General features: G+C 43.3%; 1 protein-coding gene across 6 annotated transcripts in view; it reads right to left on the bottom strand.

Moving 5' to 3' along the window:
- rapgef1b (Rap guanine nucleotide exchange factor (GEF) 1b) overlaps positions 1-14,870 on the bottom strand; it is a 72,393-nt gene that overhangs the window by 37,740 nt on the left and 19,783 nt on the right. For all 6 annotated transcript variants that reach the window (XM_079525216.1, XM_079525217.1, XM_079525215.1 and 3 more), the window contains exons 2-3: positions 4,997-5,142; positions 2,670-2,848 (exon numbers count right to left, since the gene is read on the bottom strand). In XM_079525216.1, the coding sequence (XP_079381342.1) occupies positions 2,670-2,848; positions 4,997-5,142 (325 nt within the window). The remainder of the gene's footprint in view (positions 1-2,669; positions 2,849-4,996; positions 5,143-14,870) is intronic.

Below are 14,870 nucleotides of genomic sequence, written 5' to 3' on the forward strand. Positions count from 1 at the left end.
TAGATCTCCACATATGGAGCTGGCCTGTTCCGACATCACAATGACGTTCTGACATCTGCATAGACTCCATATTTGGGCATGCCTGACAAAGAACTCCATATATGGACATAAAAGGGACACATACATAATAACTGGGTGGGGCATGCATTTCCAACTTGCATCGTTGGAAGTAGGCCAGTGCCCAACGGGCACCGCGCTAGTTTCAAAATAACCCTGAAAGAAATAAACAATACTCAGGCTAAATAATTATGACTTAAGATCTTGTCGTGTGAAGATTGGTAACCGCTACGGGTTTAGTAAGTGGTGGTTCTAATTAATGTCAACATAAGAGTCTAAAAGAGAACAATGTAGTCGTGCCCCAAAGAAACTAGGATACAAGGTAAAAATCGAACCTAGCATCTGTCTAAACAAGCTATCTAAATAATATTCTTAAAAATCTGTTGTCAAGAAGAAACAAGTAACCAATATACAGTAAAGTATATCGACAAATATCTACACACACAATCACAAGTATAGTATAGTTTACGCACACACACACACACACACACGCGCCCGCACACACACACACACACACAGTACATATATGTAGGCTATAGGAAACATTTCCACAGGGTCCTGGTGCTAAAACTACATCGAACTAAAGATCTAGATCAATCAATTAAAACTAACGATCTACACATGGATAGGGTAACATTTGACTCTGGGAGACTGAGATCAAATCCCCACTAGTGGGGCTGATGCCTATGAAAAGTGGGTAGCATCCATCCATCTGCCCAGAAATACAAAAATGACAAACTGGCATACAAATCCTTTTACCTCTGACCTCCAAGTGCATTGACTAGCAGAGCAAAAACACAAAGAGAGAGAGAGTGAGAGAGAGAGAGAGAAGTTTTAACACGTCTGTGTCTGACAGACATTCCAAGACCAGAGACACTCCAGTATAGTCTCCCACCACAGAGAGCTTAAAGTTTACCACAAAGTGGCAGCCAAGAAAACGGACCCATTCAATTACTTACTATAAATATATGCTGGGCATTCTGTCAAATTCCTTCTGATTACAAGAAGCTACACTGCTAATACAGTGCTATGTCAACAGAGTGACAAATGAACGTGATGTGTAATTCCTCAGCTATTCAGTTTGTATAATGCCAGGATGCCTTTGGTTGGAGGGAGTCCTGGGGTGATGGCCTCTGTCGCAAGACGTAAGGTCATTACACACTGGCGAATTAGCGACGCGAATTAAAAATTCGACACCGGAGCGAACACCGGAGCGAACAAATAAAGAGCGAAAACGGTCGCATTTTCGCACATTCGCACATTCGCCACTGATGTGGAAGCTTGCATTGACTTCAATTGGTTTTAAAAAAAGGCGAATTATTCGCACGAATAATTCGCGTCGCTAATTCGCCAGTGTGTAATGACCTTCACAATCCCCCCCTCCGCCTCCAGAGCGGGTACTGGATTCACTATAGCAGTGGTTTGCAACCAATGGTCCGGGGACCACCAGTGGTGAGTGGGCCTTGAGGGGGTTCCAGGTGGTCCCCAGCTAAATGATGTAGAGCTGGTAACCAAATGGACCCCCGAGAGTGTAAAATGAAACCAAATTAACTCTCCCGGGTCCATTTGACGCTCTCAAGAGTTACATTATTGTTAAACATCAATTCAACGTTTGCCTGTTATGTCTCCTAATGGTACCAACATCAATACAGCATGGAATTGTGGAGAAAATCTTATCCAACGACAACAAAAAATAAAATAACACAAAATATAATAAAACCACTGTATTATATAGCATAACATTCTAGTTGTAATAAGTTCTCCGTGCTTTACAGTTAACACATGAAAGGAATCAAGAAGCGGTCATGAGAAGAAGAAAACAAATAAGAGCAATCTTGATACACATTAAATCCTTAATTTAAAAACATTGAGGGAATGAAAAAGAATGACTGCCTCATATTAGCTTTGAAGAGGAAACTTTACAGCTACCGCAAAATACTATAAATCCCCTTTTTGGAGGGGGGGGGGGGGGGGGGGGAAGACATGAGGATCAAACATAGGACAAAAATATCCATTCCACTTACACACAAGCTATCTCAAGATGTAATGGGTGGAAAAAAGATGCCATGAGATTCGCGTAAGTTATAGAAGGATATTTTTAAAACGTGTGTGAAAAGAAATTAGTGGAGGTACTTCTGTGGCCCACAAGACATTTGACATTGATAGGTCCAGCGATATTGCACACGCACACAAGCACACAAGCACACAAGCACACAAGCACACACACACACACACACACACACACACACAGAGAGCCTCAGCGTACAGATTATTGTTGATTTGTTCGAAGCCAAAAACGAAGCCATGATGACTAAAACTAGACTAAAACATTAACGACTAGTGGACAAGAGATCCAGTTTAGAACTACACTTGGTTGCATGCTGAAAATAGACGATCTACAAGGTCACAACGTGTCGCAGTGCGACGCGTTGTGAGCTTGTAGATCGGCTTTTTTCAGCAAGCGTAAAATCTGCCATCAAGGTCCGCCAAAATACAATTTAGTCAACCTAACTAGACTAAACATTCCGGGTGACTAAAAAAAAAAGAATAGTTTTTTTAACTAAAATCAAAATGTGTTGTCAGAAACAGCACTAGCTACAGATAGGGCTCACCTATGCTGAATGCGGGCCTCCACCTGTACTAAAGGCAAGATGGCCTCCAGGACCTTGCTGGCCGAGCCTGGCAGCATCTCCAGCACCTTCTTCTCCACCACCATCTTGTCAACGATGGTCTTGAAGTAGCGCAGGGCACTGACCACCTCCTTCTCTTGCTCCTCCAGTCGACTCACCTTCTGGAAGAGAAAAAGGAAACAAAGCGGTGTTGATTTCGTCGACTTAAGACTGTGGCGAAAGATGTTCCCGTCGACCACTCTGAAAATAGCAGAAGCACGCAACACATCAAAGCGCGGCGCGTTGTGTTGTGTTTGTAGAACGGCTATTTTCAGCATGCAGCCAAGTGTAAAACCTGCCATTACGACGCCATCGAGGCCCGCAAAAATGCAATTTTGTCGACAAAATAACAACTGTAGATTTAGTCGACTAAAATCGTATATTTAGTCAACTAAAACTAGACTAACACTAAAACATTTCAGATGACTAAAATGTGACAAAAACTAAATTAAGTTTTGTTCCAAAGACTATGACTAAACTCAAATCAAAATTTGATGTCAAAATCAACACTGGAATAAAGTCAACATATCAGACAATTTTTGTATTGATATTCCCCACTCACTAAAAAAACATTTTTATTGGGGCGGCAGTGGCTCAGGGGTAGAGTGGCCGGTAGAGCAGCCAGAACTGGGAACCAGTTCTATCAGCACGACTGTATCGGCTCCTCTGGTGTTACAGGGCTGTTGGGAAATAAAACTCATTAAAACAAAAAGCCCTGAGAATGAGACTAGTGGAGGAGGCGTCCATTCAGGAAACACCCATTCATGTGCGTTCTCTGGGTGCACTGCAGACACCTGCTGCACTGAAGGAGCCAGACAGCCTCTATACTCCACACTGGGTGCACTGCAGACACCTGCTGCACTGAAGGAGCCACACAGCCTCTATACTCCACACTGGGTGCACTGCAGACACCTGCTGCACTGAAGGAGCCAGACAGCCTCTATACTCCACACTGGGTGCACTGCAGACACCTGCTGCACTGAAGGAGCCAGACAGCCTCTATACTCCACACACTGGGTTCACTGCAGACACCTGCTGCACTGAAGGAGCCACACAGCCTCTATACTCCACACACTGGGTGCACTGCAGACACCTGCTGCACTGAAGGAGCCAGACAGCCTCTATACTCCACACTGGGTGCACTGCAGACACCTGCTGCACTGAAGGAGCCAGACAGCCTCTATACTCCACACACTGGGTGCAGTGCAGACACCTGCTGCACTGGAGGAGCCACACAGCCTCTATACTCCACACACTGGGTGCAGTGCAGACACCTGCTGCACTGAAGGAGCCACACAGCCTCTATACTCCACACACTGGGTGCAGTGCAGACACCTGCTGCACTGAAGGAGCCACACAGCCTCTATACTCCACACACTGGGTGCACTGCAGACACCTGCTGCACTGGAGGAGCCACACAGCCTCTATACTCCACACTGGGTGGGGGGGGGGGGGGGAGGGGGGGGGGGGGCTGTGCTGGTGGGAACCCACAGAGGAGCTCGCGCACACACACCGACACAAAGCAGAAGAAAGAATAATACACAGGAAATCAGCTGTCTTACAAACAAAACACGCAACAACAAATGAGCTGCAATGTATAACAGGTGGCAGACAGGTGGCAGACAGACAGACGGATGTCACACAATACACAGACACTTAAGCCTGAGTATAGCATGCAGTCAAATCAGATTTTATGATCCGATCGTCGACCCATCTGCATCGATTGCTGTGGACGTAGGCGTGAGTAATGCTTAACTTCCACTGGTGTCGCACACCAAAAATAGCAAGATCCATGATCCAAGTATAAATCAGGCTTCAGTGACCAGACTGAGACATCACATTTTCACCTGGAAATCTGATTAGAAAAAATGTGTAGACTTGATAAGAAAAAAAAAGGCCCGCCCCCACACATGATTGGAGGAAGGCCCCTCTCATCCTGATTGGATGAAGGCTTTGCCACCCGCCACCAAAACTGAAACTAGGGTTTTTTGACCCCAGGGGCTCACTGGGGACAGGGAGGAACTCCTTATATGGTCAGCACACTCTATAGTAGGGAGGATTATCCAAATAAAAAGAAAAAATAAGTGATATTTGAATGAAGCAAAATCACTGAATATACCTTTAAGCGTGGGGATCACACATCGAAAATAGCCGATCTACAAGCTCTATTATGGTTATGGGTCCACATGCGCAAGCACACACGCACACGCACACGCACACACACACACACACACACACACACACACACACGAGCGCGCACAAACACAAACCTTATTGACAGGTTTCTCAGCACTCTTAACTGCCGGCTCGGGCTGCAGCTGCTTGCCCTTCTTCGAGGGCGTCCTCTTGATCTTGGGAGAGTGGAACTTGTCCATCAGCTTCATGGTGAAGGATGAGAGGTGTGACCGCTGTGAGTCTATGGAGAGAACAGATGAGTGGTCAGTCAAACAGGAGAGACAAGAGTCTATGGAGAGAACAGACGAGTGGTCAGTCAAACAGGAGAGACAAGAGTCTACGGAGAGAACAGACGAGTGGTCAGTCAAACAGGAGAGACAAGAGTCTACGGAGAGAACAGACGAGTGGTCAGTCAAACAGGAGAGACAAGAGTCTACGGAGAGAACAGACGACTGGTCAGTCAAACAGGAGAGACAAGAGTCTACAAAGAGAACAGACGAGTGGTCAGTCAAACAGGAGAGACAAGAGTCTACAAAGAGAACAGACGAGTGGTCAGTCAAACAGGAGAGACAAGAGTCTACGGAGAGAACAGACGAGTGGTCAGTCAAACAGGAGAGACAAGAGTCTACGGAGAGAACAGACGAGTGGTCAGTCAAACAGGAGAGACAAGAGTCTACGGAGAGAACAGACGAGTGGTCTGTCAAACAGGAGAGACAAGAGTCTACGAAGAGAACAGACGAGTGGTCAGTCAAACAGGAGAGACAAGAGTCTATGGAGAGAACAGACGAGTGGTCAGTCAAACAGGAGAGACAAGAGTCTATGGAGAGAACAGACGAGTGGTCAGTCAAACAGGAGAGAGAAGAGCCTCATGAAGCATTTAGAAACTAAAAGGATAAACATTATATATTTATAGCGGTTAAAAGTTTTTTCTTTTGTTTTTAATCACATGGCATAACCTTGGCATCTGTGTTCTGGGGCAAACATTTTGCAAAAACAGCAGATGTATTGTACAAGCTCACAAAAAGTTATATTTTCAGTGAGGATAGAATTTGCTGGACCTATTAGACCGGTGGGACTCTCAGTCAGTCAAGTATAGGGTTTTTAAGTGGTATATATAACTGTATATATTATATACAGTACCAAATCATCATGAGGCCACCACAATATTAGCTAGCAGTTCCGCATGGGGGCAGTATCCATGCTATACTTATTTATTATTATTATTTTTTATTATATCAAGAAAACCACCACCTCTGGGTGCATACAGAAGGCATCTCATTTTATTTCGATTCCTGGTATGAAGTTTAGATTTTATGGGCACATTTAATAACCTACAGTATACAGGATATGACACGCTTTGTCACACAGTGACTACATTAAAGCACACGCAGAGCAACATTCCGTTCTGTGCATGTGGGATGGCATTTTGTGTGTGTGTGTGTGTGCATGCGTGCGTGCGAGCGAGTGTGTGCGCACACAGGCGTTTAGACTTCAAAGCGCAAAGTGTAGTCTTGGTTCATTACGTACAAAGCATTTAGTTTTAAACCCCAAAACGCAACATGATTTCGGTATAATTGTCCGTGTTTTGTTCAAGTTGTAGTCCTGCAGAAAGCTGGGCGGATGCGCCATATACACCCCAGAAATACCCCCTATTCGTTTGTTGGCATTCTGACTTTGTCTATACCCTGTCATTATATCTTGTTTGTTAGCACAGTCTGCATAGCATGTAACAGCAACATTTCACTGCCACATGCTGTAGTTGTAGGAGTGAGTGAGTGACAAATAAAACCCCTTTATACTCGAAATATAGCAATGTTCACCTCACAGCCTTCACTCATTATATAAATGGCACAGTTTTGTCCAGACTCCTAATATTATGAGAATAAGTTTTATTGAATCTTTGTTAGTCCTTATTTGTGAGTCCAATACCCATTCAATTCACATTGAACGGCATGATGATCCATTGATCAATTGAGGAGGCTGATCATCACTCAGAAATGTGTGCAGTTTACAGCCCGATGGAAGGATTAGGTTACTTTTCTCAATGTCGTGTGCAACGTTTTATTTTAACTTCTTGTGTTTGATTGTATTCAAATGTTTTTGTAATGTGTGTCCCGTCTTAATGCTTAACGGTTTGCGTAAAGCACTTTGAATTACCTTGTTGTTGAAATATGCTATTATGCTATAATTGCCTTGCCTTTACATAATAGTGAGATGCTTCATAATAAGAGTAATTTAACCCATTCTGGGTGGGAACCCCTTTTGGTGTTTTAAAACATCATGTTATACTTTAGCTATTGAAAAATAGCAGATCTACAAGCTCATAGCGCGGCACCGAGTGCCGCGCTATGAACTTGTAGGTCTGCTATTTTTGAAAAATCGTGAAAAATGTGCCTATAATATATATTATTACAGAGTGAACATTTTAACTCAAATCTTTGCTTCTGGGGAGGTCCCTGGAACAACATATTTTCAGATAGGGGGGGAGGAGGCATATACATATAATTTTTGGGGTCCTTGACATGAAATATTGAGCACCACTGATACAGAAAACTGTCAGGATTTTTAAGACATTTTTTAAATTTCGACGTCAGGCCTACATGGGTTAACAGTCTGCTGTCAGCAGCACATTGGATGTGTACGGGGGGATAGAAGCCTTCCACACTCTTCAAACAGGGCTCATCAGAATCAGAGAGATAAACGCTATACAGCGGTGTCAGCCAGCAGGAAAAGAGGGTTTTTATCAGTGACAAAACTAAACTCTATCTGTGTAATCTCCCCCACAGTCTGGTGTGGCAGTAGGATTTGGCATTCCACTGCCATCAGCACAAAACACCGAGCGCTGAATAGCAATCAGCAACATCATCATCGTCAACAACAGCACCACCACCACACATATACTGGCCTTCTACCCGTTTTGCGCTTTCGTCTGCGCCTTTGATTGACGCGTCGTTCATCAATCCTTATTCTCCCGTCTCTCCATATCCATCATCATTATTCTTTATTCTCTATGAAAACCAAAGCCTCATTGGCTTTTTTTTGTAGTGGTTTGTTCTAGAAAATCAGACCCATCTGAACTGAGTGGTGCTGTACTGTGTACTCGTCCTGTAGTACTGTACTGTAGTGTACTGTACAAGTATGTGTGTGTGTGTGTGTGTGTGTGTGTGTGTGTGTGTGTGTGTGTGTGTGTGTGTGTGTGTGTGTGTGTGTGTGTGTGTGTGTGTGTGTGTGTGTGTGCAACAGTGGCACATTGGGCGTGTTCAGAAATCATTGCAGTGCAGTGGAGCACACTGCAATGCTAATAGGCGAGTACGCTCCGGTGCTGTATTTCTGAACGCACCCTTGGTGGTCAACAAACACTATTTCCGTACTCGGGCGGACGGATGGACAGACAGACACAGACCCGGCCAGGGACACACATTGCTGTCTATAGGAGTGGCTAGCACCACTCAAAAATGTGACTGAGATGAGGCACGACATTACACAGAAATGACTGAGTGGACCTCCACTAACAGAGGTCTTCACAGATCTACACAAACCGAAAGTACCCGGCCGGCAGACAGTACCGGAGATCTGTACAGGTTCGGGACGGGGTCCATGAAAAATAGCCTAGTACAGCCGATTCAACAAACCAGCAAATTACAGAAAATGAATCTGTCTCTAATCGCACAAACACGTCATTTAATTATTTATTTATGCAACTATACCGTCACGAAATGTACACAGGGTAACATATCTGGGAATGTGTGCATGGTACTGTATTAGCCTAGTTAGTTATGTCACTTCAAAAAGAAAATGAGATGTCGAGCAGAAAATAATTCACTCTTTTGATCGCGAAGCATCGGATGAAGAGACTTCTCTTCAGGGTGGCTATAAATAGTCTGGTGTTCTACACCTCCGTTAGTCACACCATCCATGCAGTATATAGAGACAGACAGAATCTCTAGACAGCCAGGAGGGACTGGCAGAGAACACAAGGGCATAAAAGAAAGAGAGAGCTGGAGCTCTAAAGCGCCAGAGAATAAAAGTCATTCTGGTGACTAGACAAGAGTAAAGACCCAGGGGAAGGGGGACAACATGCTCAGATCGGCCTGTCCTAGTCTGAATCAATAGAGTCTGGGACTTGAGTTGTTCCTATTCACTCAACAATCCATAGTGACAATGACAGGCTGCTGTCGACGGCGTGTCACTAAGAGTGTGACCGGCATTTGAATACCTCACCTAGTCTAGGCCTTTTATGACTGCCCTGAGGGTATGCATACTATGCATGCCTTCAGTATCAGCACTGCAGTGTTACAAGTAGCTACAGCTTGTTTCCATAATCCACATCCGGGCACTTGAGTAAGACGTCATCATTAATGTGTTCACCCAGGTAATGACATTACACCACAACCTGTAGGCTATGCATGTATGGATATGGTTCCACTTCATGGCTATGCATGCATGTGATTGATTCTATAGTTTCTGCTGTACATTTATGTTTTTTTTAGCCCCACTAAAGCCCTGCTGTCTAGTGCCTGATTTCCTTGGTTGCATGCTGAAAAGATAGCAGATCTACAACGTTTTCGACGCGTCGCAGTGCATCCGAAATATCTCAAACATCTAGTGGGCAGATTGCCATGAAGCACGCCGAGTACCTTCTGGAGGATGAATCCTAACCATTTCAGTGACGCCATGACCTTTCCTCTAGCACCGGCCTCAAGGCAAAATGTCAACTTTGCACTTTGCACAGATATTTCTTCTAATAGGCAGCGTTCAGAATTCGCCCTGCTGTTTTTTCCAACTTCAGCGCCACTCTTTTCCACTGACTTTCTGTTAAATTGTGAAAATGTGGCGCAAATCTTTGAATATATATATTCTTTCAGAGCGAATGTTTTTAACTGAAATCTTTGCTTCTGGGGGTCCCTGGAACAACATATTTTCAGATTGGGGTCCACGGACAAATACAGATAATTCTGGGGGTCCTTGACGTGAAAAAGGATGAGCACCACCGACACAGAAACATAGGTTTTACAGAAAACTTTTAGGATTTAGAAGACTCTTTTTTTTTTTTTGAATCGGCTTGAGTCCTAAATGGGTTAACTTGCTTCCCCATCTCACACAGGTCTGCATGGTATGGTACAGGACAGGACAGGACAGCAAGGATTTACCGCTACTCTGTCTCTGACACATGGCACAATCATTCACACACTAGACCAGGTGACTCACTGAGTTGTAGGAAACAAACACCCTTTTTTTTCTGTACTGGCAACCACTCATCACTTACTTTAACAAATTAGACTCAATCGGACATTGAAAAACTCACCTCAGGTATAAATTCCCTCTTATCCTCCTCAAACATTGGGGATAATTGTCCATCAAGCTCGGGGCGCTCTCTATATCCATGTTGGTTTGTAGCCACATGGCATTTGTTTATCTGTTTGTTTGTCTGTTTTCTTAATGTACGATATTAGGTTGTTGTTGCTTTCTCACCTCTGTATTTGTGGTTTTCAGTTTGTCCTGTCTTGTATACCTGTTATTTGTAATGTGTGTATGAGTGTAACCTATGTGTATTTATTGGTCTTATACATCTTGTGGGGAGAAAAGACACCACGCTGTAGAGCATACCATGTACATTGATATTTATCTTGTCAATAAAATATATTATTTAAAAAAAAACTTTAAACAGAGAGGGAAAAAGAGATTTGAAAGTGGATCACTGAAAAGAGGAGGATTTATGTGGGTAATTCTACAAATCAGTGATGTTGGCGTTGTCAGTGTAAACAAACACTGTGTATGTAAAATCCTTCACAGGCACCATATAGCTTGTAACGCTACGACCGCCTTTGGATGTATTCTGAATTGACATTATAAAACATCGTCAGTATACTGTAATATCTATCACTCAATCACCTCGGAGAAAAGCCGAGGAGGACGTTGAGGTTACATGTTCCACTTCCCCTGCCCGGTTAGAATGCAATGACATCAGCAGTGAGAGTGAGTCACCTCCATGATCAATACATTACATACGGCCCTCATAGGATCATCATTACACCCACAGATATACTGTACACAGTGTACACCAGGCACACTATAGAGGAGTCAGGATTGTGTGTCTTCTGCTCTCTCTACGATGTTTTATACAGTGTTGATTTCGTCGACTAATACCTATGTAACTACGACTGCCTTTGGATGTATTTTTATGACAATATATGTTGGTCGACTACCTTATTTCACTGAGAAACGGAAACTAAATTAACTAAATTTCGTCAACAAATAAAAACTAGACTAAAATGTTAGGAAGGGACTAGTGGACAAGAGATCCAGTATAAGTCATTTTACACTTGGTTGCATGCTGAAAATAGCAGATCTACAAGCTCACAACGCATCGCAGCGCGACACGTTGTGATCTTGTAGATCAGCTATAGTCTGCAACTGTAAAATCATGTCGATTGCGATGGCATCAAGGCCAAAATACATTTTAGTCAACTAAATCAACTGTAGATTTAGTCGACTAAAATGTTATATTTAGTCGATCAAACTAGACTTAACACTAAAACATTCCATGTGACTCAAATGTGACTAAAACTTAATGAAAACTATTCAAGTTTTTTTTTAGTTTATGACTAAAACTAAAATCTAAATTTTCTGTCAAAATCAACACTGGTTTTATACACCATTTATCAATTCTCTACTCTCTAAACCTTACAGCATGCACACGCTCATCTGTTTTGAGGGTAGGAAAAGTCCCTCTTATACTAGATAGAGTTCAATGGGAGTCTGGCTTAGGCCTGGAAATCACGTCATCTCTCAGAGAGAGAGAAAGAGAGAAGAAAATAAGATGTATCGTAAAGTGTTCTGTCATAATGGCGAATCTTTAATGACCACCATTCCCTCCACCAGCGAAGATGTGGGGCCAACCATTCTTCCCCGACTGCCTGCTTCTTCTACCCATTTAACAAGACAAGTGATGTCATTAGCTGTGAGGCCTGTGAGGCATTGTGACTAAATGTGGCTTGTAATGGAGTGAGTGACAGAGTACAGAAGCCATGCAGTTGGTTAAAGGCCTACAGTGCCTTTTACAGTATCTTTTTTGAAAAGATCAGGGCTTCCCCTGGCACCCTAGTGTGCTGTGAGGCAAGTCCCAGGGGTGCCTCAGAATACTTTAACACGTTCACCCCCATTCACGAGTTACACAAGTTAATTGATAAAGACCTCTGTCCCTCCCTAACATGAGTTACCCGAGTTGTTTTATTTGCCGTTTTTGATCACTTTTAACTTAAGACATACAGGGTTTTCCGCGGACACAATGGGATACGTCACACGTTAGGATCACGTGACCGAAAAAAAGAAACCGACGCTGGCTTCTCTAGTCTAGTTTAAATTGTTTGACTAAATTGTCAGTATATTTAGTCGTAGTTTTACTTAGTCATCGTAGCTTAGTTTTCATTTAGTTTTCATCAGTGAAAAAAGGTAGTCGACGAAAATTTTTCGTCATGTTATTGGTAGAGGAAATCAACACTGCTTTCAACAACACCCCTCACTGACTGCTTTCACACCCCTCATCAAAGAACGCCCACGTTGTGTTGAGAGGTGCTTTACCCCTGCGCGACCCGAGCGTCCGTCTTTATTTAACCCATTTTGGGCGGGAACCCCTTTTGGCATTATGTTATGCTTTAGCTATTGAAAAATAGCAGATCTACAAGCTCATAGCGCGCCACAGAGTGGCGCGCTACGAGCTTGTAGGTCTGCTATTTTTGAAAAATCAAAGAACGACTGACATAGAAACATAGCTTTTTTAGAAAACTGTCAGGATGTAGAAGACATTTTTAGAATCTGAAAATGGGTTAAAATCAGTATGCGATGGGACAAATAAGGACTCCGACCTCCCTCTTTATATACCCCGCACACACACACACACACACACACACAGTCACACACACACACAGTCACACACACACACACACACACACACACACACACACACAGAGAGAGTGCGGCTGCTCATGAGCTTGTCCAAACCTGTTGAGGGGACTGACAGGTTTGACAGATTGACCAGCCTCTTGTTCAGTACAGGTGTGTGATCTCTACAGGACAGCTGGCCGGCCCCCTTCACTACCCCGTACGTGTACACAGGGTCGAGATGGGGGGTGACAGATAATGAGGAGCTGCCTAACACAGGACGCAGGAGACGCTATGCTTGGGGTCACCCTCACAGCTGTCACGTTCAACTCAACTCCTTAAGTAATGGGTAAACCTGGTGTGTGTGCGTGTGTGTGTGTGTGTGTGTCCATGCATATTCGTGGCTTCTAAAAAATGACAGCAGGAGACAAAGAGGTCACACAATGCCAGCTGTTAAGTAGGGAGGAGGACAGATGAAAGAAAACAGGGAGACTGAAAAATGGCGAGAAAGAGAGAGTGAATAAATTGCAGCGGACAAAGTCATTCCAAAGTGGGTGTAAAATGGGCTAATTAAGTTAAGCTGAATGTCTCTGCTCGATAAGAAGAGGACCCGCTGTCTTCAAAGACCCCATTAGTTGAAAATAAATGATGTATGGGAATTAGTTGGAGGTGCTACAGCAGTGTTGTTTTTGTCGACTAAAACTATAAGACAAAGATGTTCGTCGACTACCTTTTTTCACTGACGAAAACTAATGGAAACTAAAATGAAAACTAAGCTGTGATGACTAAAACTAAGACTAAATATACTGACAATTTCGTCAACAAATATAAACTAGTCTAAAATGTTAGTAAGGGACTAGTGGACAAGAGATCCAGTATAAGTCATTTTACACTTGGTTGCATGCTGAAAATAGCAGATCTACAAGCCCACAACGCGCTATTTTCAGCAAGTGAATCATTGTGAGTCATTACGAAGGCATCTAGGCCAGCCAAAATACATTTTGTTCGACTAAATCAACTGTAGATTTAGTCGACTAAAATCTTGTGACATTTAGTCGACTAAAACTAGACTAACACTAAAACATTCCAGGTGACTAAAATGTGACTAAGACTAAATGAAAACTATTCAAGAGACTATGACTAAAACTAAAATCAAAATGTACTGCCAAAAACAACCCTGTACTACAGTACGTTATCTTACTGGCAGCGTGCCCAAGGAATCAGAGACACGCACAGGCACACAGATGGCTATAGGTGGCTAGGCGTCCCACAGAGCCATGTCGAAAGCTTATGCATTTCAACACACTAACTATAGCGGACACACTACCAAAATTACCCAACAAGCGCTACAGCACACTTCATGGAATAGCAAATCGTTTTAAATCCATTAATTAAAACCACCCAGCTAAAACTATATCAATTTACACAAGCTTAAAATAGCCACTGGTGTCCCCAAAGAGTTGTAATGCCTTCTCTAGTGGCGGACACAAAAGCTACCACTCAAAGTATTAAGAGTTAGTGAGATGGCCTGGGCCGTGGCTCAACGGTCCAGGCACCTTGGCCCGGTAGCCCGAGTCTGGCAGTGTGCCGCGGGTTCGACTCCCGATCCTGACGGCCTTTACTGCATGTCACCCCCCCATCTCTCTCCCCATTTCCTGTCAGCCTGTCTGTCCCTCTATAAAAATATAAAATAAAAGGCGAAAGCCACAAAAAAAAAAACATTTAAAAAAAAAAGAGTTAGTGAGATAGACTACCGAATGGTCTCATCCGGTGTGAATCTGTCTGACTCATATTTACAAACTAACGTGAAAATAGCCCAAGAGTTAGTTGGGTTAATGTGGTGTTTCTATACAGGAAATGGTTACGTTCTATTCTTGGAAAGAAGCATCTTTGCAATAACGCTTCATTCACACTGGCAGAAATACAAAGATGCCGGCTACCATTCTTCTTGACTTCAATGGATGCCAGCGACACATAAAGATACAAAGATACATGGGACCTTTAGAGCTGCTACAAAAGCTAAGAGGTTGATAAGCAAATAAGTTGTTTCAACTTCAGATACAAAGCTACACATATGCTACAAACAAC

This window comes from Electrona antarctica, assembly GCF_951216825.1.
Source record: "Electrona antarctica genome assembly, chromosome: 16".
Classification (NCBI taxonomy): domain Eukaryota; kingdom Metazoa; phylum Chordata; class Actinopteri; order Myctophiformes; family Myctophidae; genus Electrona; species Electrona antarctica.